Genomic DNA, 25,102 nt, shown 5'->3' with positions numbered 1-25,102 from the left:
TTCAAATTTGCAGACATTTTTCCAAATTCGTTATTTTTAAATTTTTAACTGATGAACAATTTCAAATTCATTATCTATTTTTCAAACTCATTTTTTAATTCATGAACTTTTTAAAATTTGATTTCATCAACAATTTTGAAATTCCTGACTTTTTTCAAACTCATGAATTTTTAAAATTCAGACTTTTTAAAATTCGAATTTGTGAACATTTTAAAATTTATGAACCTTTTCCAAATTCATCGTTTTTTAATTCGTCATTTTTTCCAATTCATCAACTTTCTCCAGATCCACAAATTTGTGGACATTTATTCAAATCCCTTAAATTTTTTTGAAATTTGTGAAGTTTTGAAAATCCATATATTCAAGAAAATTTATTTAAATCCGCTAATTTTTTTGAATTCATGAAGTTTGTCCATATTCATAAACTTTTTTTCAAATCCACAAATTCAAGAACATATATTCAAATCCTTGAACTTTCTCAAATTCACGATCTATTTTTCAAATTCATGAATTATTTTTAAATCTGTAAATGTTTTAAATTACACAACAAAATTAGAAGTACCATGAAAAACTGGCTGTTTTTCTTTCTTGGCGGACCAATTTCACAAAATATCAGGAAAAAAAATAAACTAGCTTTTTTTAGAGAAACAAAAAAACTAGCGGGCGAGCAAGCTAGCGTGATATTGGGTCGCGGGCCGCTGGCATGCGCGCGAGTGTCAGCTTCCTAAGACCTCCTCCAATGCAAAGGTGCTTGGATGAGGTGCTAAGTGCATTAAATACCTTAGCAACTCAACTCCTCAATGCATAGGTGCTTAACTTTTGTTAAGCACACCTTATTTAATGAGTTGGCACCTAAAGTCTTTTATTTATTGGTCAAGTTGTTTCATTTAAGTGGTTTGCCTAGATTCACGTACTTGGCATTGGTTCTTCCTGGTGTCACCAAAGTGTTCTCTCTCTTTCTTAATTGTTCTGCCATGTCATTTTTTCGTTTATGTGCCATGCTTAGCACCTGTCCACTATGAAGCACTAAGAAAGGTCTAACCGACGCTTAAAGCGCCGACTAGGAGCTCTCGTTTCCATGAGCTCCTATACGATACACGTTGCGTCAAAACAGTCGGTGCTTAGCACAGGCGTGCTCCCGACTAGGCCGCTTCGTCGTAGCATGCCGGCGCAGTATAGCAAGCCGGGCACTATAGCAAGCGTCTTTTTTCGGTGGGATCGGCCGCTGATCGTCCTCTTCGCAGCGGGTCAATGGGGTCGCCGTCAAGCCTGGTCTAGCCAACCTCACAATTGAACTCCATGCAATGGCGTTGTCGAGCCTGCTTCGACAGGAAGAACACCCCCACCGAACGCACGTGAAGGCTAGTCACCTGAAATGCCGGTGACATGAACAGGTGGGTGGAGCCGGATGTGAATATAATGTGACAATGAAGGCTAGTCACCTGAAATGCTAGCAGGCCCATCGATGAGGGGGAGCGAAGTGAGCGACCGCACAGGGCCTCCAAAATCAGGGGGCCTCCACCGATAAAAAAAACCTGAAGATGAAAGCTTGGTTCATTGCCTCGTCTTGTTAAAAGTCGCCAAAAAACCATTATAGGAAAGGCCCAAACAACAAATCAAGGCCCGATGCCCTGATCGGAGGCCCTGGAAGCCTTAATCCAGGACAGGAGGCATATCGATCGATTCTACCGGCGTCTCGGCAAATAATACGGCGAGGCGCCGAGGCGAGGCCCTAAGCAGTCGTGCTCCTGCCGGCGCAGTAGCCTACGACGATCCCATCCGATCCCATCGGCTGATCGTCTTGCTGCCATAAAAACGCAACAGCCGCGGACTGTGGTGTCGTTCCTTGCTTCGATCAGGAAGACCACCAACAAAATCATTCAGAAACACGCCCATGTCCGGACTACTGACTGTATTTTAATCTTTCAAGTGGCAGGTTATTTTTTCAGTTTATTTTCATGTATTTGAAGATCTGGTCATTCTCCAGATCATAACCATATGAAGCTAATTTTATTCAGTTTGATCATTTATAATATGTTAGGTTTTCTTCATGAATATTCATCATGTCTACTAGAATTACAAATATGATTTGATGCTGCAAAGCTACCGGAAGTTGAGGCTCAATCTCAAACGGATGCCCTTGATGGATATATTGTGAGAGACACTCAACTTGATTTTGAAAGTTAAACTGCAGATGTGAATGTTGATAATGGTCGTGATGATAATGCAGCAGAGGTTGACTGCTCCTGATGGAAAGGTTTGATGATGGTAATTTTGTCAATAAAGGAGTTGCAGATAATACTCAACGGATTGGCGGCAACAGCACTTGAAAACAATATCTCGGAAAAGATTAACTACAAAGATATCATTGAAGATTTACTTTCACGAAGACTAGATGGATGCTCCTCTTTGGTAGAACATGAGGTTAGTTTGTTGTTGCAGTATCATTTACTGTTTTTTAGCATGCTTGTTTGATATGTGTCTAAATATTGTACAAAATAAAACAGACTTGAAATTATCTAACAAAATGAGACTGCTTTATGCATATTAATTCTTCTATTATAGGAATTGTTCAAAATTTTGGGCCCTTCTTTTTGGTTTTCGCCCGAGGCCCCGAATTTCTGGAGACGGCCCTGAATGCTAGTGACATGAACAAGGTAGGTGGAGCGGGTGCGTGAATATAATGTGACAATCACAAAGCAGATCCAGCCTTTTGGCTTTGGTGTTGCCTTTCATGTAAGGGCCTCTTCGGATTGCGGGAATATGAAAACGTACGAATAAGATAAACGTGGGATTGAGATGTCACATCTCCCCTTCCCTGTCGGCCGCTGCTTCGCAAGGGCAACGATCGGTGCTAGTGCCCGCTCCGCCGGCCTGAACGCGCACGCCGGAATCAGAGGCGCGCCGCCCGCCGCGAGAGGCAGTGGGCAAGGGAGAGGGACATGGCGGAGCAACCCATGCGCCGGCGATCGGAAGGGCGAAGAGCCCGCGAGGAAGTGGTGATCCGCTCCTCCTCCGTTTATATTATCGTTTCTTTAGATGTTTAAGTTTAGAACTTGTCTGGAGATGAACTGTGGTGATCTTTTGAATGATGTGAAGTTGGTTTATGTGCATTTCATTGTTCGTTTGATGTCGATATATTTTTCCATTGTCGCGTCTGGCGTCCGCGGACGTATAGGGGGGCAGATTTGGTAATCATGGCTGTAGATGCTCTAATGGCTCCATGTGTTGTCATCCACGCTAATGCAGTTTTGACGTTTTGAACTGTGACTTATGTACGATGATCTTCAATCAGTAAAAATAGACTGGTCTGGTAGCAATGCAAACCTTTGCCCCCAAGAATACTAATAGTAGGATCCATCGTGTCAGCCAAAAACGCCATCAAATCTTGACCGAGAGATCTCACAGCGACGTGTGATAACCTAAGCGAGGCGCCGATGAAACCTCGCTCGAACATCCCCTCTGCCGCTGACTCGATTTTTCGCGGCCTTGTTAAACCCGCCGGCACGTCGTCGTCAAGATCCCCTCTGCTTGCACGCAACGCAATCATGGAATTGGAATGAATCCCCTGGTGGCTCCTGCTAATCACAGCGTGACGCACTTGCCCAAATCCAAATCTTCCTGCCTCTCTAATCTGGTACTAATCCAATCCAGGTAATCATCAACCGATAAAGCAAGAGCTGCGGGTCCCACGCGGCGGTCTCCGGTTCGTTGTCGCCAGGACCCGACAGCGAGAGGCGATGCGGAAATGGAATGGAATGGGAGGTTGGCAAAAGCAAGAAGAAGACATCCACCTACTTGCCTCCTGATCAAGGAACCGATGGTGGATGGATGGAGCATGCCACTTGAGCGCCGCTGCCCTACGTCAGGGGGCACAGCTGTGCGTGCTTACCCACCAATCTTCTTGTGTGCTTACCATATGCAGTCGCGTGGCGAGGGGAGGGGCAACAAATAGCAGAGTTGTGCCGGCGACTAATCCGGGAGCAAAGGCGAAGGCCAACACAACAAACTTCCTGACTGGCTCTGTTCAAGATTCCTCCGTTGATTGCAAAGGGTCCGTGCTGGTTGGAGGAGCTTGCTCCGGTTCATCATCACCAAGGTAAACAAGCAATTGCTTTCTCGTTCTCTCTTTCATTTCGATGAAATTGAAGCAAACGCCCTTGGCAAGACCCAGCCTTTGCTCGTCATCCTCTCTTCATTGCTTACTCGTCCTCTCATCAAAGCTGCAGCCTGCAGGGTAGGTGTTTGTGGAATTGCCTCCTTTGCAATTGCAACAGCAGCGGCAGCGGAGTAAGCAAGGAAGGGCTAGGGAGAGCAGCGAGGAAAGGATGGGCATGCCGCGGGGGCTGTCGGCGTACATGGTGGACATGGTGTGGGCGGTGCTCGCCGGGTGGGTGTCGGCGTGCCTGCTGGTCGCCAACGAGATCGCCCGCGGCATGCGGGCCGGGGAGATTGGCCCCTTCGTCGTCGGGTGAATCTCACTTCGGGAACGGGAAATCCTCCCTTCTGACTCCTTCCTTCACGTAGGTGCTCTGCTCTCAACCTTCTGCTCTTAGTTTCTTTGCTAGTAATAACTCGGTGCTTCCTCTCTAAGAGAAAACTATGGTGCCATATTATGTCCTTTTTTTTCTTGCACAATTCGTGATATCAAGCGATTACGGATACCTTTCTTGATTACCAGTTTCTGCTCTGTATCCTGAAATAACAGGCTATGTGTTAATTTACTCTGGGATTTATGTTTGGAAAATCTATACTAGTATCCCCTCTGTCTTAAAATGTAAGACGTTTAATAAGAAGCTAATGAGAGATTTTATACAGAGTAGTTTTACATGGATCAGTTATGACTCAGACGTACCCCTGTTTCTGCGGCTCAATCTTTTAGGCATTACATAGACTAGTAAGTTATACGTGCATAGCACGTGAGAGCTCATATAGTCAAACTACAACCAAAGATAGACATATTGTTACTGTAAAATATATTGTGCCTGTTTTATCTAGGTATCCTTTTTTGGCTAGTTATGCCGGCAAATGAAATTGTGAGGCATATGCATGAAGTATAACATACAAAAATCACGTAAAATATACTGAGCGTGTTTTATCTAGGTATCTTTTTTGGCTATCTCAAAGCTAATGTTCTACAGTATCTGTAAAGATAAATATGATTTATGAAGGTACATAGACTTGAATACGAAGTAAAATGAATGATAGTTTCGATAGAAAAAGAAGTTAGGAGAGTCTGAGTATGGAAGAGTCTAGAATAAAGTAGAAGTGTGCTTTAAATTTTGTGCAAAATGTCCATATGGCTTTAGCCCAACCATAGAATCTTCTAGATAGTACACGTGGAAGAATCCAGTGAAGTAATGAGAAGATCCAACGGTCAATAACACTCGGATTTGCCACGTCTCCACCGTTAGATCGGCTTCATCCAATGGTTGTTATTCAAAGTTATTCGCACACTATATAGTGGTATAGATGATGGAATCTGACATTTTTTTTCATTAGTCATGGCTTATTAATTTTTCAAGAGGTAATAGTTACTTCCATGGCTATAGATGTTACACCTTTTCAAAAACAAATCTACGTTCCAAGTTTTATTGTTTCCATTTTAAAGAGTGTCATTTTGTAGGCCTGTAATGTACTAAAATTGAATGGCATTGCCATACTCAGCCCCGATCAGCCTGAATTCCTAATGAAACATTCATTTGATGCTTTTGAAATCTTCACCGTCTCAGTGGCACCAGCTGGAATAGCTACCCACGAAGATCATTAGCTTGTGTAGGCTTACATATGATCAACATTTTTATTATTCTTCCAAAGCAAATGGAACAATTTACTTGTGTAGATTGTTGCAAATGTGCCTGGTCATTTTTTAACCTTACTTTAATTCCCTTTCTGTCATCAAGTGGGAAGAAAGGTTTCATGCCCATTGCTTGATGCATCATTCTTAAGCTGCCTAAATTAACCGCTTATGTTTCTGGTTTGGAGCCATAATGACATGTTCAGTTAATTTCATCTGCTTGCCCGATTAATAACTTCTTTCAGATTGAAATGGGATTTGCTTGTTTTAATAGTTATGTTTGCCCTGTTGCTTCTTATGCTTTTCATCACTTGATCTGATGACTTAATTGTTATTGCAGATAGTTTTTTGGCGGATCCATCCATGGATACACATTGCATTATACTGTACAGAGTCCCTAAATCTCCATTAGTGTTCAGCTGAATGGCTTGGCCATTGATAGAAGTGACAGAGATTCTAGATGATGTTTTCTTTCTCCTTTCTTTCCACAATTCTTCTGTTCTGTGTAGTAATGTAAATAATTTATTTTCCTTTTGCATTATACTAGTTCTCTAAAGATATGTGCAACTGCATAAGAATGGGTCATAAACATATGTGCAACTTCATGTTATGTTCTTTTACATTATGAATGCCCTAGTCCGGAGACTTGGTTCCGAAGATGAAGATCAAAAGAACCTTACTCTTGAGGACAACTGGCAACCACCTACTCAGGTTCAGGAGTTCTCCGACATCACTAGGATATGCTTCATCACAAGCCACAAGCCTCTGCCTCCTACTTACCTTCTTTAAGTATTAATCGAGTCCATCAAGGCCTCTCCATAGGCGACCCAATGCCTTATGTAGTCGGTTCTTTCAGCAGAATCTTCCTCAATCTAAAGGAGTTAGCGCCACTAGCGAAAGCTTGAAGGACTCGGGGCTACCGAGGACAGGTTTCCCCCAGGGTAGGCGAATGATGAGGATGCGGACCAGCAGGCCAAACAACCCAAGTTTTTAGGGCCGATTTAGGGGGTGGGGGTGTAGCTGGGTCATATTTTCTTCACTAACAGGGTCAACCGTCCGGACATATAGAGGACATTAAGGAGTCCGGCTATAGATGATATAGCATATAATACTATACAAGGCGGATGTAGTATCATATACTTCCTCCGGTCCTTTTTACTCTGCATATTAGAATTCTCTGAAGTCAAACTGCACAAAGTTTGACCGTATTTATATGAAAAAATATTAACATCTGCCATGCTAAAGTTATACAATATGAAACTTTAAGTCATGGCACGTCTATTGATATTAATTTCAGATTATGAATGTTGGTACTTTTTTCTATAAAGTTGCTCAAACTTTACGAGGCTTGATTTCAATCAAATCTTATATGCAAACTAAAAAGGACCGGAGGGAGTACTCCCTATCTAAAAATATACTCCATCCGTTTCAAAATTCTTGTCTTAGATTTGTCTAGATATGGATGTATCAAGTCACGTTTTAGTATTAGATACATCCGTATCTAAACAAATTTAAGACAAGAATTTTGGGACGGAGGGAGTACTTTCTCTATAAAGAAATATAAGATCGGGTCGTTTAGATCATCAGAGTATCACATGTATGGCACTAAAGGTCGGCCGAAATCTAAAGATTGACATGGTCCCATAAACTACGGCTGAGCCAGCTCGTGGTCTTGGTAAAACCACTGGCAATGTCGTTGTCAATGTCAAGATCCCCTCGCTTGTACGCAATCATGGGCTCTTGCTGATGCTAATCACTTGTGACGCACTTGCCCAAATCCAAATCCTCCTTCCTCTCTAATCTGGTAGTATTACCACTAAAATCCAACCGATAAATGATTGGATAAAGCTCCGGCTTCTCCACCACGTGGCGATCCCCCGTTTGCCCCTGCGAGGCGATGCGGACACGGAATGCAAGGCTGGCGAGGAGACGGGCAAAAGCAAGAAGAGAACATCCACCCACCGAGTTGCCTCTTGATCAAGGAGCCGATGGTGGATGGAGGAGCCGCCGCCGAGTGCCGCTGCCCTACGTCAGGTGGTGCTTAAAGCGAAGGCCGACACTCGGTCTCCGTGCTCCGTTCAAGATTCCGGCGTCGGTTGCGTGCTGCTTGGGGGTCGCTCCGGTCCATCACCAAGGTGAAGAGGCAATTTACTTTTACTATCCCCTCTTTGATTCGGTTCCCGGTCTTCATTTCGTGTCTTCAAAGCTGCAGGCTAGGTGTTTGTGGAATTGCCTACCTCCTCTGCAACTGCAGCGGCAGCGCCAGCGGAGTAAGGAGGGAAGGCTAGGCAGAGCAAGGAAGGGAAAGGATGACCATGCCGCGGGGGCTGGCGGCGTACATGGTGGACATGGTGTGGGCGGTGCTCGCCGGGTGGGTGTCGGCGTGCCTGCTGGTCGCCAACGAGATCGCCCGCGGCATGCGTGCCGGGGAGATCGGCCCCTTCGTTGTGGGGTGAAAAATCTCGTTCCGGGTCCTCCCTTCTGATTCATTCCTTCGTGCAGGTGCTCTGCTCTAGTTTCTCTGAATCTTTCCATGTCTTCTTTTCTTGCACAGTTTTTGATATCAAGCGATTGCGGACACCTTTGTTGATTACCCTCCCTGCTCTGTATCCTAAAATACCCGGCTATGTGTTAATTTGCTCTGGCATTTGTGTTTGGCAAATATGTTGTTGTAGTAGTACCTAACAAGAGGCTAATGAGAGACTTTATACAGACTAGTTTTACCTAGATCGGTTATGCTGTATTAGGGAGAACTGATACATTTTCCCAAGTCACTTCTGTTAGTCCTGTCAGACATACCCTTGTTCCCGCGGTTCAATCTTTTAGGCATTGGTACATAGATGATGGATTCTGACATTTTGTTTCCATTAGCTAGTAATGGCTTATTAATTTCCGATACAATTGTCAGGAGGTAATAGCTAATCTGCTGTGCTAAAACTGAATGGCATTGCCATACTCAGCCCCGATCACCATGAATTCCTGAATCAAGCATTCTGATACTTCACCATCTCAGTGGCACCAGCTGGAATAGCTATTCCTGAAGAGCATTAGCTTCAATCAGCAAACTGCCAAATAAAATGTGTCCCAAGCAGAAACATCACAAATACCGCCACGCCCTAGGCCGTCACAAGGGAAACTATACCCAAATCCTTTTTATCCGACATTAATTTGGAACTGCGTGCATCTAAAGCGCCCTTTGTGTAGGTTTATGATAAACTTTCTAATTATTCTTCCGAAGCAGATGAAACAATTTACTTGTGTAGATTGTTCTAAAATGCGCCTGATCATCTTTTCAGCCGTACTTTAATTCCCTTTCTGTTGTCAAGTGGGAAGAACGGTTTTATGCCATTGCTTGATGCATCATTCTTAAGCTGCCTAATTTCATCCATTATGTTTCTGGTTTGGAGCCATAATGACATGTTCAGTTAATTTTAGTCTGCTTGCTTGATTAATTACTTCTTTCAGATGGAAATAGGATTTGCTTATTTTATTGATTATGTTTTCCCTGTTGCTTCTCATGCTTTTCATCACTTGATCTGACGACTTGATTGTTATTGCAGATAGTTTTTGGCGAATCCGGCCATGGATACATTGCATCATACTGTACAGACTCCATAAATCAACATTAGTGTTCAGCTGAATGGCTTCGGCCATTAACAGAAGTGACAGATTTCTAGATGATGTTTTATTTTCTCTCCTTTCTTTCCACAATTCTTCTGTTATTTTCCTTTCACATTATAGTTCTCTAAAGGTATGTGCAGCTGCATAAGAATGGGTCATGCTATGTTCGTTTCCCCTCTTTTGTAGAGCTAGTTTTGCGGCATCCATACAATCTGCTGCATGGCTAGCAACTGTGGAGAAAGATGGGAGAATTCAGATCGCGTGGTGGACTCTACTAATGTAGCCATGTAGGCAACAAGGATAGCTAGACATATTTCCAGGACATGTAATGTTAGTCTGTCATACGACATCTGTATACTAAAACAAAATAAAAATTACAGGTTCAGTAACAGGACGAGATTGCAATACAGTACATGTCTTTGTCCTGGCCATCAACTTGTGTAATCTGATCAGGTTGTTCAAGGCCAGTTTGGCAGAAATTACACTGATATGAAGTTCCATACATGTCAAAGGTATAGTGATGTTTTTTCATAGGCTGGTTGTTCATGGCAACCGAGATATGTGAAGTTGCTTATCCCCGACGGTCATAATTGTTTGTAGACATCTGCAGGTCTCTACAGATCTCTCAGCCTGGCAGTTATATCATCCACTGTGTTTGGCACCTGCAAGTACAAGGTTCGAGTGAGAACGGATCATGAGCCGCATCGATGGAATAACAGATCCATCGTACTCCACACATACAAGCACAAGTTCAGCAGAGTGTAGGTGGAGAAGTGGAGTTTTTTTGTTCCACGTGGTCATCCACTGTGTTTTCATAGGTGGAGTACCATTCTAGCTGACCATATGGTCCTAGCGATGGACTGAACCTTAGTGCGTGGGAAAGGCCCCATCAATCCCTAATGCTTTTGGAAGCAGGTTGAAATATTGGAACTAGAGATACTTTGTCATGATCAAAAGGAGAGGAGAGGCATTGCGTCAAAGGCATATGTGTTACTCCATCCATTCCAAAATAACTGTCATGGTTTTAGTTCAAAATCAATACTGATGCAGGATCATGCGGCTAGATTTCCCAACTCAAAACATGCTTCATCAATTAAAAGAGGCTAAAATGTGCCTGGACGGGACATATGCACAATTTAAAGGCGTCGGAAATATTGACCTTGGGAATTTCCGGAAATATATTCAATTGTAGGCAATGGTAATTCTCGAGAAGAGAATACAACTAACCAAGAATTTGGCTATCACATCCTAAGCAGTAATTTATTTGCCCTTGTGGTGATTAATATACAATCATAAGGAAGTTTAAACAGTAGTCCATGCTTGCAGAGAAAAACAAAGAAATATAATTCTGACGACTGTTTATTACCTGAAAGAGGCCGTCGGGTACTGCGATACAACTTGGAAAAATGATGTCAACATTTTCTAGAAGCTGATGAGGAACAGGTGTTATCAGATGAATGCAGTCTCCTGGAATATCAATAGCCTTGACGAAACCTAATGTCCAACTCAGCACGAGACCAGTAACATACAATAAATTAGTTAGTCTTATCAGTTTACTTTAACAAAAACACTAAACAAGGAAAGAATAAATCTTACATACCAAGTCCCATGCACCAAGGGGATGAGCATTCCGTTGACAAAGGGACAGATGAACTTGATCCAATACCGACGATAGTACCAGCCAAGAAGTCATATACTGAATCACCAGAAATCTATACAAGAACACCCATAGAAACTATATTAATAGACAGACCCCAAAATCAATATTCTGAGCATTGATAGTCCGTACCAAATAAGTTTTATCTACACATAATGAACTGGAATTAAGAGTTAATTTGCCCAAACTGTTTTATACCATTTGAAACTGTAAGTTGCTAAACTACCACTGCATTATGTCGACTTATTTAGGTAGATTAATTTTGCAAGTAGTAAATTGTTTTATTCTGTTGTATTAGACAAGCGGTACATATTCATTAGCATTCTGGTCAGCAGTTTATCTTATTTATGCAAAATAAAAGTAATTGCGTAAACATTAAGTTCTCTACATACAAATGAGGAAAATTATAGCTACAACTTAGAAGATAAGATTTGTGCACATTACTACCCTACCACGTGACACTATGTACGCAGATATATTTTTGGCAAAACAACCATAGGGGGGAGGCCCCTACGTTTCACACATTTAGATTGTAACCATAACTGAGGTCTCCTGCATCCTTTGACCCAAAGACTCACAATCCAATCCATTTTGATGATTTGGCTCAATGTTGAAGCTTCAAAGGAGCCTCCGATTACTATCCAAGATATCATCCTTTTGTGGCTCTTTATTCGCACTAGTGTAAAAGGAGAATGCAAACTCGGCGTTGCTAAAAGCTCAGTATTCAGAAAGGTATGCAAGGTGATTTGTTTCGCTGTTACGAAATATACTGTTTGGAAAATGGAGTACAGTAAGGAGTAAATGGACAAGCAACATTTTGTCATATACTCCCTCCGTTACAAAATAGATGACCCAACTTTATACAAGTTTGTATAAAGTTGGGTCATCTATTTTGGAACGGAGGGAGTATTCAGCAACGCTTCACTGCTACATGATCAGAATAAAATAGATGGAGAAGCAGTCACCTGGCTGTGCAGATCAATAACCTGTATTTTTGAAATAGGAAGCTGAAATGGGTCTATAGCAGCAATGCCTTGCACTAAATCATCAGAAGAGAAAATAGGAAAGTCCCTCGGCAAGCACTGCCTGAAGTATGCAATCAGTCTGAGGTCACGAATCATCCGCGCCTCTTTCTTCACCAACAGACTGCATTTACATAGTCATGACTATAAGAACGATTTAAAGATATATCATTTCATTAAAATGAATGACTCAAAACAGTTGTTTTTTTGTTGAAACTGGGCTCAAAACAGTTAAAGACTTACTGTCGAGGAGAGTTCTGTGCAGCGCGAATTTCAACTAGATTAACCTGTGAATCTCCCTTGTGTGCATCCAGCCAAAACGCACCACCTGGTAAATTTTTACCCTCTGCTGTGGTGTTTAGCCGAATAACATCGGTTGGGGATACGTATCTCAGTATCTCTGACAGAACATGAAGTCCAATGCCTAAAATTCACACGGTACAACATGAAACTGGACGTTTGCGAGAAAAGAATAGGAAAATGCAGTCAATTAGCAATAACAGATATTAGTATTACAGGTGAATGTCCCATTATGCAAGTCAAAATCCAAAACTCATCCTATCATATTTTCCCCTCCAACCTTCCACATTAGCCATGTGAATTACCAGCACAAACCTTGATGCAAAGTAGTGCAATCAATGAAATCTCACCTTTCACCCATCCTGAAGTGTTGATAACAATCGGTATAGCTGATTTGTGAGGGTTATCAGCCTCATTGAAGCGATAGAGTTCTTTAAGAAAATAATCATAAAGCCCAAAGATGTAGCTCAAGAGAAGTTTTGGGTTCTTGTGTGCAGCAACATCACCAAAAAAGAAGCACCTAGAATATGTGGGGAAAATGTATTAGACAGCTTGCAGAAGACCATACATGAGAACACAATGAAATATCAACTGGTACATATGTTTATTTCAGTAAGTATCTGATATAGATATATTAGTTCATGTGATGGCCACTTAAACTACTGTGCTAAAGATAAGACTCTTAACGGGTAAATGTAGCTATTGCAGAATTGGTAGAAAATCAAACTTCATAATGTTTGAGTATTCATAATATCTTGGAAGAGAACAAAATATTAATTTGACCCCTGAATGGTTAACAATATTAGAATAAGAAATTTAGGAAAAAAATTGACAAATGAAATAGCTTTCTCACATACAGTAATCTATTTTAAATTAAGCACAGGATTGTTCCTAGCAGCACCAAAAGGTAGTTCGGTGAGTAAATTGCAAATACTATATGAAACCATATAAGACTCTGCAAAACTAAACCTCCTGAAATACAATTACCTCTTTGGAGCCCGCAGGTATAGCATTGTCAAATCTGAATTATCAAAAAAAATGAACAGAATGTTCAGCCAGGGATAGAAACATTTTGAAGGGGAATTAAAAGTTGAAAACCCTGAGCCTGTACCTTTAGCTTGTTCCTCAAGTACATGAAGTGATACAAAACCTGGAGGTGTGAACTCAGGCTGGCCAACATCGGTATCCAGGTACGCCACCCTCTTATACCTGTTAATTGAAGTGAAAGAATCACAAGAACTGATCTGAAAGTAGAAAAGCTAACGGCAAATAAAACAGAGCAAATCAAAAAATTCTGATCTGTACAAATTATGCAACTTGTGTGAACTAGCAGTTGAACTAGTTTATTCTCCCATTAAAAAAAGATGAGGCTAGTGCAACCAAACTTACCAGCTAGCACAACATTTTAACTATATGCAACCAGACTAGTGCTGACCCCATAAAAACTACTAGTACTTTCTCACACTTCCCAAAGCCATAAAACAACCTAGAAAGTAAAAAACTATTGGTACATAGCTACTTCATCAGGGTTTAATCGACAAAATCAAAGCTCAATAATCTTTGTAACTAACTCCATTTTGCGCTTTTCAAATGCAGATTCTTTTTTCACTATAAATAGTAAATACAGATAGCATGTCAACTGAATTCGTAGTGTATAAAATAAGTATTCAAATCATATACCAAAGCATTGCGGTCAAACAATTTTACTATTTATAAACTAAAATGCAATGCTTATTTATACTGAAATTTAGCAAAGCAGCACCGTCCCATTTCCGAGCATGAATAACTCGAATTTAAAGTCTGCCTCTAAAATTATTCGACAATGTGCACATTCAGCTGCTTTGGAGTGAAGCAGAGCAGAATGAGACGAGGAGAGGACAGGGAAAATGCAGTTGCGCTTCTCCGGCGCAGTAAGTAAAGTAAAGAAGAAGAAGAAGCAACGATGGGCTCAGCGAATTCTCCGTGCATTTCACCTTGCGAGGAGGGTGTTGAGGAGGAGGCGGGAGAACGCGGACTTGCCGCTGTTGCCGGGGCCGCACACCACCACCACCGGCGGCGGCCAGGTGCACGAGTCGTACGCCACCGCCTCCGCCGCCTCCTCCCACTCCCGCTCCCTGCCCCTCGCCTCCTCCGACCCCTCGCCGCGGCCCATGGCGCCTCTCTCCATCTCGCTCTCTCTCTCTCCGCAATTCACTCACACAGCACGCACTCAGCGCTCGTTGGGTACTCTGCAGTCTCCGACTGGGTATTTCATAAGCCAAGACTGTCACGCGTATTGCGACTGGGTGTCGAACGATAGAGGGTGCCGGTACGTTCAGATTGGTGATGACAGGTGTCATATGTTCTTAGGCCTTACAATGCTTTAAATTCGAGTTATGACAGGTTCACATGTGTCATGTTAATGAATGAGACTGGTGATGAGAGGTGTCATGTTCTTAGAAGGTGATTAGTAAAATAAATCGAGTTTTTGTTAAACATCAGTGTTTTTCTCTACCGGAGGGATGTCTAATTAAGAGTCTATCCTCTACAAATAAGCATTGATATTTAAAAAAAACTAGTTTATTTCTCTGAGTACCTTGCATTGTACAAGGTCAATTTCTTTTCTAAGTTATAGTTGGGTCTAACTTGGTGAGAAAAAAAAGATCGAGTCTTATATGATATAAAAATTCCCAATGTGATTCGTGACCAAGGTACGATGGTACGCGAGTGGCCATTAGGCATGCAAGCGGAAGACGTACGCGAGTGGCCATTGTACAATATGAGAATTAAGCCTAACACGATTATCGAAGTAACAAAGGTTAGTGTGTTTCCTCATGGACGCCGTCCACTTACATCCCTAATGGCCATTGTCCCATAAAATATTGGTGGAAATGGTAGATCGCAGATGAAATTCCCTATCATTTAATGGGGCCACCCAAATCTCTAGTTGTGATGGACACGATGTCATTCATTTTTGTCCAATGAAATATTGGCGGAAATGGTAGATTGCGGATGAAATTCTCTATCACTTAATGGGGCCACCCAAATCTCTAGTTGTGATGGACACGATCTCATTCATTTTTGTCCCATGAATTATTGGTGGAAATGGTAGATCGCGGATGAAATTCTCTATCACTTAATGGGGCCATTCAAATCTCCAGTTGTAATCTCATTCATTTTTGTCCCATAAAATATTGGTGGAAATGGTAGATCGCGGATGAAATTCTCTATCACTTAATGGGGCCACCCAAATCTTCTCTATCACTTAATGAGGCCACCCAAATCTCTAGTTGTGTTGGATACGATCTCATTCATTTTTGTCCCATGAAATATTGGTGAAAATGGTAGATCGCGGATGAAATTCTCTATCACTTAATGGGGCCACCCAAATCTCCAGTTGTGATGGACACGATCTCATTCATTTTTGTCCCATGAAATATTGGTGGAATGGTAGATCGCGGATGAAATTCTCTCTCACTTAATGGGGCCAACCAAATCTCCAGCTATGATGGACACGATCTCATTCAATTTTGTCCCATGAAATATTGGTGGAAATGGTAGATCGCAGATGAAATTCTCTATCACTTAATGGGGCCACCCAAATCTCCAGTTGTGATGGACACAATCTCATTCATTTTTATCCAATGAAATATTGTGGAAATGGTAGATCGCGGATCAAATTCTCTATCACTTAATGGGGCCACCCAAATCTTCTCTATCACTTAATGAGGCCACCGAAATCTCCAGTTGTGATGGACACGATCTCATTCATTTTTTGTCCCATGAAATATTGGTGGAAATGGTAGGTCGCGGATGAAATTCTCTATCACTTAATGGGGCCACCCAAATCTCCAGTTGTAATGGACACGATCTCATTCATTTTTGTCCCATAAAAAATTGGTGGAAATGGTAGATCGCGGATGAAATTCTCTATCACTTAATGGGGCCACCCAAATCTCCAGTTGTGATGGACATGATCTCATTCAATTTTGTCCCGTGAAATATTGGTGGAAATGGTAGATCGCAGATGAAATTCTCTATCACTTAAAGGGGCCACCCAAATATCCAGTTGTGATGGACACGATCTCATTCATTTTTGTCCTATGAAATATTGGTGGAAATGGTAGATCGCAGATGAAATTCTCTATCACTTAATGGGGCCACCCAAATCTCCAGTTGTGATGGACACGATCTCATTCATTTCTATCTTAAACCGGAACCTACTACACTTGTTACCAATATTCAATATGGACAGTTATAAAAAAACAATAAGGACACATTGACAACACATATGTTGCATGTTAGGTAACTCTCGAGGCACTGTCACTTAAGATGCTCTCCTAAGAAATGGAATATCTTTAGAGACAACTAACTTGATGCATTATCTTCTAAATATTGTATGTAAATTAGCTTTCATTTAATTGGTTTTAGATCATACTTGCATTCTAACTTGATGGTCTAGGCATAAACCAATTCCAATGCATATTAAAGATTACTAGATGGAGCCTTCACAACCTCGAGGAATCCAACACCTCTCATCCAGCAAACAAGACCTTTAGCTTTAAGGTTGCATACGATGCATGGTTGGTTGAGTAAAAAAAATCCCTCGCGTTCACTGTAACTCATAACACAAAAAAGCCTTTATTTATCAAAATCTATGTATACCATATTTATAGGTTCACATAAATGCAAGTTCATAATTTAAACTCTATTAAAAAACAGTACATCTAAATGTTTTTGCAACGAAAATGTCTATTTTTGCCTTATTGAGAAACTCCTTTCGCCACGGAGACATGGTTTTTAGCATGTAAGCAAAAGAGTGTCACAAACTAAACGAAAGAAAGAAATGTAAAAACAAATTGAACCTAATACCTCCCTTATGCTCCTACCGAATACACTATGTCCTTCCTTTACAAGACTTAGTAATTCATTTATTATTTAATGTTAAACCGATGTACACACATTAATTTTTCACCCAAAAATGGGTATTCATGTAAATATCAATGTATTATGGTGGATTCGCTCCTGCTTGTTGTAGGCATTAACACGACAGTAAGCAAACGATCAAAGGATTCAGTACAAAAGAATCCAAGGAGATGAATTAACACATGGTTTAACCCTCCTATTTGCCGAGTGAAAACTCATAAACCACCAATCTAAAAATGAAGACAAAAATTCTCATCAGAGAAAGCCTAGTGCCTCATGGGCCGCTCAAGGTGACTCCCACCGCCACCCAAACCCAATGCACTAAGTTCGCCTATGGTTGCTATATTACTGGGTACCATGAGGGCCCATGAAGATCACGGATGAAATTCTCTGTCACTTAATGGGGTCACCCAATCTTCAGTTGTGATAGACACGATCTTATTCATTTTTGTCTTAAAGCAGAACCTATTATACACTTGTTACCTTTTTTTTGCGAATGAGAAACTTGTATTACTCAATCAAGGGGTCCTTACCATCATCAGCTACTATCACCAGAGTCTCCTCCGGACCAGACCTAGCCAGGTCATAGTCCTGCCATGAATTCTAGCAAACACTGCTAAACTATCACTAGCCTTATTTTGGGATCGAGAAACATGAGTAATACAAGTTTGTCTAAGGGACAACAAGTGCTTAATCTCTTGCACAACGGGGGCATAGACTGAACGATCGACGCCTTCACATGAAATCATGGTCACGGCCTCCTTGGAATCCAGCTACACCACTATTGGAAGATCACAACGTTGTAACGCCAGAGAAACACCTTCCATACAAGCACAAAGCTCCGCCTCGAGGGCATCACGACAAGAGAACAGAGATCTGCAAGCTGAAAAACTAATTATCCCCTGATGATTACGGAGAATCATTCCAACCCCGGCCACTTCCGAAGAAACGAAAGAACCATCAGTGTTCAGTTTAAACCAACCCAAATCCTGGGCACACCATTTCTTCCCGTCAGCCTCGTTGTTAGTCCTCAGATCAGGAGCTGGCTTATCATAGACTATGCAAGCTTTACCTTTGATCGCGTCCGCCTTGGGGTTAAGATTGATGCCAATCAGAGAGTCGACATAACTCCGGAGAAATCTTATAGAGGCCTCCAAAGGAGGTGCAGGTTTAGAGTGCACAATTTCGTTCCTGATGAACCAGGATCTCCAAAAAACCATCATCACCATCATTCTCCCCACTTCGTTCAAAGGCGCCAAAACATGGAGAAGCCATTCCTTGCCATTATTCACTAATTCTTCTAGCTTCGGTATCGCCCACACTTTGGTCATGGCAAGATAAAGGTCGCGTCCAAGCTGACAGCGCACAAAAGGGTGAAAATTATCTTCTTCCTCCACACCACAAACCGGGCACTGGCTCACAGTTTCAAGTCCGATTCTATGTTTCCTCTGCCATGTCGGGAGAGCATTGGTGGAGAGGCGCCACGCAAAGTTATGCACAGAGGCCGGAGCCCAGCTGTAAGTGCATCTAGTGCCACCCCTAGTTGGTTTTGGAGTATTGACGATAAACCTAGTTGAGGGACTGATGTGTTTGTGAGAATTGCAGGATAACACGGGTAGAAGTCCCTCATTGATTTGGTTTTTCTACCAGAGATGACCCCTAAAAATGTATGAAGACATTGATGTCAAAGGTGGTATATAAAGATATTCTCATTGAAGACTATGACAAGAGAAGACATCGCATGAAGCCTATGGAGCTCGAAGACTTAGATCTTTTGTAGTTCTGTTTCTTCTTTGTTGAGTCATAGGAACCACCGTACTGTTAAGTGGGGTCCAAGTGAACCAGTCAGAATGACTGAAGTGATGCTTAACCAAAACCTATGTCTTCGAGTGAAGACTATGAGAGCGAAACTTGTCCAGAGTCGGACAAGTCAGCTTTGCTTGTAGCTCAAGTAAAGCTGTCGCGTGAGTTTGAAATCTGACCGTTGGAACACGTGTCAGTTCCTTAGTGACCCAGGGTCATTTCGGACAAATCAGGTCGGGTTGCCTAGTGGCTATAAATAGCCCACCCCCTACAACCATAAACGGTTGGCTGCTCAGAGTTAGAGTACGGCTTTTGTCGTTTGAGAGCAACCCACCTCGAAGCCTTTGAGAGAGAATTCCTTGCGAGGATAAAGCCCTAACCACCCAGAGCCAAAGAGTGTTAGGCATCACTTAAGTCTTCTTGTCTGTGTGATCTGAAGACTTATTACACTTGAGGACTGTGAATCCTCCAGCCGGTTAGGCGTCGCGTTCTGAGCATCCAAGAGACATTGTGGATTCCCGATGAACGAAGTCTGTGAAGGTTTGGGAGTCTACCTTGAAGACTTACCATAGTGATTGGGCGAGGTCTGTGTGACCTTAGCTCAAGGGGAATACGGTGAGGACTGGGTGTCCTGAGCTGCGTGTTCAGGACTGGGTGTCCGGGACTGTGTGTCCTCAGGTTTAAATACCTAGCCGCCCTAACCAGACGTACAGTTGTCACAGCAACTGGAACTGGTCCAACAAATCATTGTCTTCAACGAGTCACTGGTTTCATCCTTCCCTTCCCTTTACTTACTGTTGGTCCTTGTGAAGTCATTGTATGATTGCACTATCTTTTGTCTTCACTGAGTGACTGCGTGTTCTGTTTGGCTTCATAATATCCTCCTAGCTGATCCTTACTACATTGCTGCTATTAGTCATTGTGCTTTCACTCCATTGAATACTTGACTATGGTTTGCCTAGTGTAGTCTACCTTCCGCTGCATGGTAATAGGTTTATTTCTATCATTTGTCTTCATAACTTCCACGTTTTGAAGACTTCCATAAAAATCGCCTATTCACCCCCCCTCTAGTCGATATAACGCACTTTCAATTGGTATTAGAGCAAGGTACTCCCTTGTTCTGTGTGATTCAGTTTAACCACCTAGAGTTTTAGCTATGTCGACTGCAGGGATAATTAAAGTCTCCGCTGCGTGCCCCGTCTTCGATGGAACTGAATATCCCTACTGGAAGAATAAGATGCGCATGCATCTTGAAGCCATTGACGTCGACCTATGGTATGTCGTCAAGAACGGCGTTCCCAAGGCTGAAGAAGGTGTCACAGCTGCTGATGTCAAGAAGTTCATTCAACTGGACTCTACCGCCAAGAATATCATCTGTGGTCATATGACCAAAGGACAGTATGGTCGCGTGAGTGCTTTGGAAACATCTAAGCTAGTCTGGGACTGGCTCTCCAAGGTCAACGAAGGCGTCTCAACCCAGAGAGATCAGAGAATCAGTGTCCTTCGCAACCTCTTCAACCGCTTCAAGAGAAATGACAATGAGAATGTCCAGCTCACGTTTGATCGACTCACTGACATCACAAATGAGCTTCAAGCCCTTGGCGCTACTGAGATCACCAAGCATGAAGTCGTCAAGACACTCTTGAGATCACTTGACAGTTCGTTTGACACCCTAGCCCTGATGATTCAAGAACGTCCTGATTTCAAGACACTCGATCCGTCTGACATACTTGAGAGGCTCAACACACATGAGTTTCATCTTTCTGAGAAAAGAGATATCTACGGTCCAAACTATGGGCGAACTCGTGCCTTGAAGGCAAAAGCTGTCTCCTCATCTGAAGAAGAATCTGACAGCAGTTCTGATGATCCTAAAGACATTGGAAGGGAACTTGCTATGCTTGTGAAGAAGTTCTAAAAATTCACCAAGAAGAAAGGTTTCAGAAAGTCTTCACGATCAAGCTCAAGGAATGATGAAGCTTCTGCTCATGACTACAAGAAGAAAACATGTCACAAGTGCAAGAAACCTGGCCACTTCATCTCTGAGTGTCCGCAGTGGGACAATGAGAACAAAAAGAAGAAGAAGAGCAAGGAATATGACTCTGACGACAAGAAGAAGAAGAAGAAGAAATACTCAAAGTCTTCTTCCAAGTCTTCCTCAAAGTCTTCATCACACAAGAAGAGCTCATCTGGAAAGGCACGTGCGTTTGTTGGCAAGGAAATGGATTCAGAGGAGGAGTCCGCTTCTGAGGAGGCGGAGGTGGAGTCTGAGGAGGAGTCCGATTCTGGCGTCGCAAGTCTGGCTACAGCATACGTTGCCAAGTCCATCTTCAACACTGAAGACAATGACTTCATCACCGACACCGATGCAAATGACAAGGACTACTCCGCTCCTACCTATTGCTTCATGGCACGCGGTGCCAAGGTAAACACACGCACTACTCACTATCAAACATCTAGTGAAGATGACTCTGATTGTGGTTCAAGACCCAGCTACATAACACTTGATAAAATTGCAACTGAACAACAAAAAGCTATGGAACATATTCAAAAACTGTTAGACAAAAGCGATGATCTGTTAGGCGCTGAAATGACTCGATCTAAGTCCTTAATTGAAGACATAAAAAATCTTCACGTTAAGTATGAGGAACTTGAAAGTCGTCATGAAACGCTCTCAACAACTCATGAAAAGCTTTCCTATGATTATCTTCAAAGGAAGCAAGATCTTGAGAAATTGAGAGCGGCTCATGAAGATCTTCAAAAGGAAAACGAGTCACTTCGCGCCGAACAGATCAGTTCCGCTCAGGAAGGATTTGAACCACCATGCCTTAAATGCATTGAGCGTGATAATGCTACTTCTGTTGCTGAATGTTCTACTGCTGCTATTGTTGCAATATCTTCAACTGTTGATGTGGGAACTAACCCCTCTGCTGAGGATACCACTGCTATTGCTGATGAGAATGCTAGGTTGAAGACATTGCTTGAAACAGGGATGTACAAAAGTCTTAAAGGGCATCGGACACTATGTGATGTCCTCAAAAGGCAGATCCTGAACCGGAACCCGAGGAAAGAGGGTGTTGGGTTCGTAAGGAAAATGAATGCTGTTGGCTCTTACTGGAAACCTGAGCAGTACCCCAAAACCACATGGGTTGCCGCAAAGGAATCTTCAGCAGATCCATCCACTCTATTTGGCTTCACTTGTGCTAACCCTATTGTCATTGATGAATCCTTTGATGCAAACTATAAACTGTTTAAGAATCAAAATCGTGAAGTGTTTGCCAGGTACATTGGTACTAACTGCAGGAATGGACCGCCTATGAAGAAGATCTGGGTACCGAAAAAGTGTCTGGAGAATCTTCCTGTGAATGTCATCATGACACCACAGGTGAAGAAGACAAACCCCATACCACAGGCTTCATACTGTCCAAAGGCTTCACACAGACAGAGGACTCACCCGAGTCGCACTAATGCAAATGTTTTGCAGGGAAACCATACTCAGGCCTATGAATATGAGCGCAGTTCATCAAACCGCCATGTTCATAAGACCAAGAACTATTCTGCTTATTCTTATGAGTACTATTGTCCACCTGCAAGACTGTTTGCTAGGACTCCAAAGCCAAAGTTCTCAGATGCTGCACTTAGACTTATTGCTTCTAAGCCACCCTTGACAATGTGGGTGGCTAAGAAAGCTTCTTGTAGGGCGCAAGATCAAATGCCCGAATGGTCTTACTATGTACTTCTTTTGCCAGTCATCTGGATCTAAGCTTTCATAACCCACTGGTTCGTTAAATGTTTTTGCTTCACAATTCTCTTCGTGAAGCCTATCCCCCTAACTGCACTGTAGGGTACGACACCAGCGTCTTCAGAATGGATTATTGATAGTGGATGTAGCAATCACATGACTGGCAAAAGAAGCCTTCTTATGGACTCAACCTTACGTCCATCCGACAAAAGTCACATCACATTTGCTGACACTGGTAAAAGTAAGGTATTGGGTCTAGGTAGAGTTGCAATCTGAAAGGATCAACACATGGATAAAGTCATGCTTGTTGAATCCCTTGGCTTCAACTTAATGTCTGTCTCAATGTTTTGCGATTTGAACATGATCGTAATGTTTGGAAAATATCGTTGCCTTGTTCTAATGGAATCTGACAAGTCTCTAGTGTTTGAAGGGTATCAGAAAGATGATTTGTACGTGGTAGATTTCTCAGCAGGACCATAGCTTGCCATATGTCTTCTAGCAAAAGCTTCAGAATGCTAGCTCTGGCATCGAAGGCTAGGGCATGCTGGCATGAGGAACCTCCACACCCTTGCAAAGAAGAAGCATGTCATAGGCATCGAGGGTGTCAAGTTCAAGAAAGATCACTTATGCGGTGCCTGTGAAGCAGGAAAGATGACGAGGGTCAAACATCCCTCGAAGACAATCATGACAACCGCTTGACCCTTCGAACTGCTCCACATGGATCTTTTCGGTCCCACTCATTACTCAACTCTTACTACTACTTCTTGTCTCTATGGCTTTGTCATTGTTGATGATTATTCTAGATATACTTGGGTGCACATAATCCTCTACAAGACTGAAGTGCAGGATGTCTTCAGACGCTTCGCCAATCGAGCAATGAACAAGTATGGCGCCAAGATAAAGCACATCAGAAGTGACAATGGCACTGAATTCAAGAACACTGGCCTTGATACATATCTTGATACTTCGGGCATCACACATGAATTCTCAGCTCCGTACACGCCACGGCAGAATGGCATCGTCGAACGCAAGAACAGAACACTCATTGAGATGGCCCGAACGATGCTAGATGAATACAAGACTCCAAGAAAATTCTGGCCTGAAGCCATTGATACTGCATGCCATACAATCAATCGTGTTTATCTTCACAAGCTTCTGAACAAGACATCTTATGAGCTCCTTACTGGAAAGAAGCCAAATGTCAGTTACTTCAGAGTATTTGGCGCCAGGTGCTGGATCAAGGATCCACATCACACTTCAAAATTTGCACCAAAAGCACATGAGGGTTTTATGCTTGGATATGGAAAGGATTCGCACTCCTACAGAGTCTTCAATATCTTTCATTATAAAGTGGTTGAAATAGTGGATGTGCGGTTTGATGAGACTAACGGTTCACAAAGAGAGCACCTGCCAAATGTGCTAGATGACGTTCCATCCAGCGAATCAATCAAGCTAATGGGAACTGGAGAAATCATACCCTTTGAAGCTCAACCTAAAGAGGAACTTATCATCTCCGCACCTGATCAACCTGAAGACAATGCTCAGCCTGAAGACAATCCCACTAACAATGACAATGATCAGCAAGAGCAAAATCTTCGCCCTGTACATCCTCGTGTTGCCAATGAAGTGCAGATTGAGAGAATAATTGATAGCATCAATGCACCTGGTCCCCTTACTCATTCAAGGGCAACTCATCTAGCAAATTTCTATGGGCACTTTGCATTCGTCTCAATAACAGAATCCAAGAAAGTTGAAGAAGCCTTCATGGAGCCTGAATGGATTCAAGCTATGCAAGAAGAGCTTCAACAGTTTGAGCTAAATAATGTATGGGAACTGGTTAAGCATCCTGATCCTCGGAAGCACAACATAATAGGCACCAAATGAATATACCGCAACAAGCAAGATGAGCATGGTAAAGTTGTCAGAAACAAAGCTCGTCTCATTGCTCAAGGATATACTCAAGTGGAAGGCATTGACTTCGATGAAACATTTGCTCCTGTGGCTAGACTTGAAGCCATACGCATACTGCTGGCCTATGCAAATCATCATAACATACTTCTATATCAAATGGATGTGAAGAGCGCCTTTCTCAATGGCAAGATTGAAGAAGAAGTGTATGTTGCACAACCGCCTGGCTTTGAAGATCCAAAACATCCTGACATGGTATACAAGCTCAACAAGGCACTGTATGGCCTCAAACAAGCCCCTCGGGCTTGGTATGATACACTCAAATACTTCCTGAAGAGCAAAGGCTTCAT

The 25,102-nt window shown here is 42.4% G+C and overlaps 1 protein-coding gene and 1 long non-coding RNA gene across 4 annotated transcripts; one reads left to right on the top strand and one right to left on the bottom strand.

Moving 5' to 3' along the window:
• Positions 1-7,633: 7,633 nt before the first annotated feature.
• LOC125514569 lies at positions 7,634-10,431 on the top strand. 3 transcript variants are annotated; one of them, XR_007286522.1, is made up of 5 exons: positions 7,638-7,932; positions 8,010-8,299; positions 9,358-9,705; positions 9,799-9,930; positions 10,029-10,431. It is a non-coding gene; the product is annotated as an uncharacterized LOC125514569 (long non-coding RNA). The 3 variants fall into 3 exon arrangements; XR_007286521.1 differs by having other exon boundaries at positions 7,634-7,932; positions 9,358-9,930; positions 10,019-10,431; XR_007286520.1 differs by having other exon boundaries at positions 7,635-7,932; positions 9,358-9,930.
• On the bottom strand, positions 9,709-14,701 carry LOC125514568 (polynucleotide 5'-hydroxyl-kinase NOL9-like). The gene is made up of 9 exons (XM_048679906.1): positions 14,371-14,701; positions 13,509-13,606; positions 13,385-13,418; positions 12,748-12,917; positions 12,341-12,521; positions 12,041-12,221; positions 11,019-11,130; positions 10,785-10,912; positions 9,709-10,080 (listed from the first exon to the last, which is right to left on the bottom strand). Exons 1-9 carry the CDS (start codon positions 14,562-14,564, stop codon positions 10,033-10,035), a joined length of 1,146 nt encoding a protein of 381 aa, XP_048535863.1. The 5' UTR covers positions 14,565-14,701; the 3' UTR covers positions 9,709-10,032.
• Positions 14,702-25,102: the final 10,401 nt, after the last annotated feature.

The sequence above is a fragment of the Triticum urartu genome, chromosome 6 (assembly GCF_003073215.2).
Source record: "Triticum urartu cultivar G1812 chromosome 6, Tu2.1, whole genome shotgun sequence".
In the NCBI taxonomy this organism is placed as follows: Eukaryota; Viridiplantae; Streptophyta; class Magnoliopsida; order Poales; family Poaceae; genus Triticum; species Triticum urartu.
This window is presented reverse-complemented; position numbering and strand designations above follow the sequence as displayed.

Bases quoted from the DNA above. Each gene is read 5' to 3' on its own strand.
- LOC125514568 (XM_048679906.1), bottom strand. From the start codon at position 14,564: ATGGAGAGAGGCGCCATGGGCCGCGGCGAGGGGTCGGAGGAGGCGAGG. The intron at 12,522-12,747 runs GTGAGATTTCAT...TGTGAATTTTAG, and splicing joins CACTTCAGGATGGGTGAAAG to GCATTGGACTTCATGTTCTG. The intron at 12,222-12,340 runs GTAAGTCTTTAA...ATGTAAATGCAG, and splicing joins GCACAGAACTCTCCTCGACA to TCTGTTGGTGAAGAAAGAGG.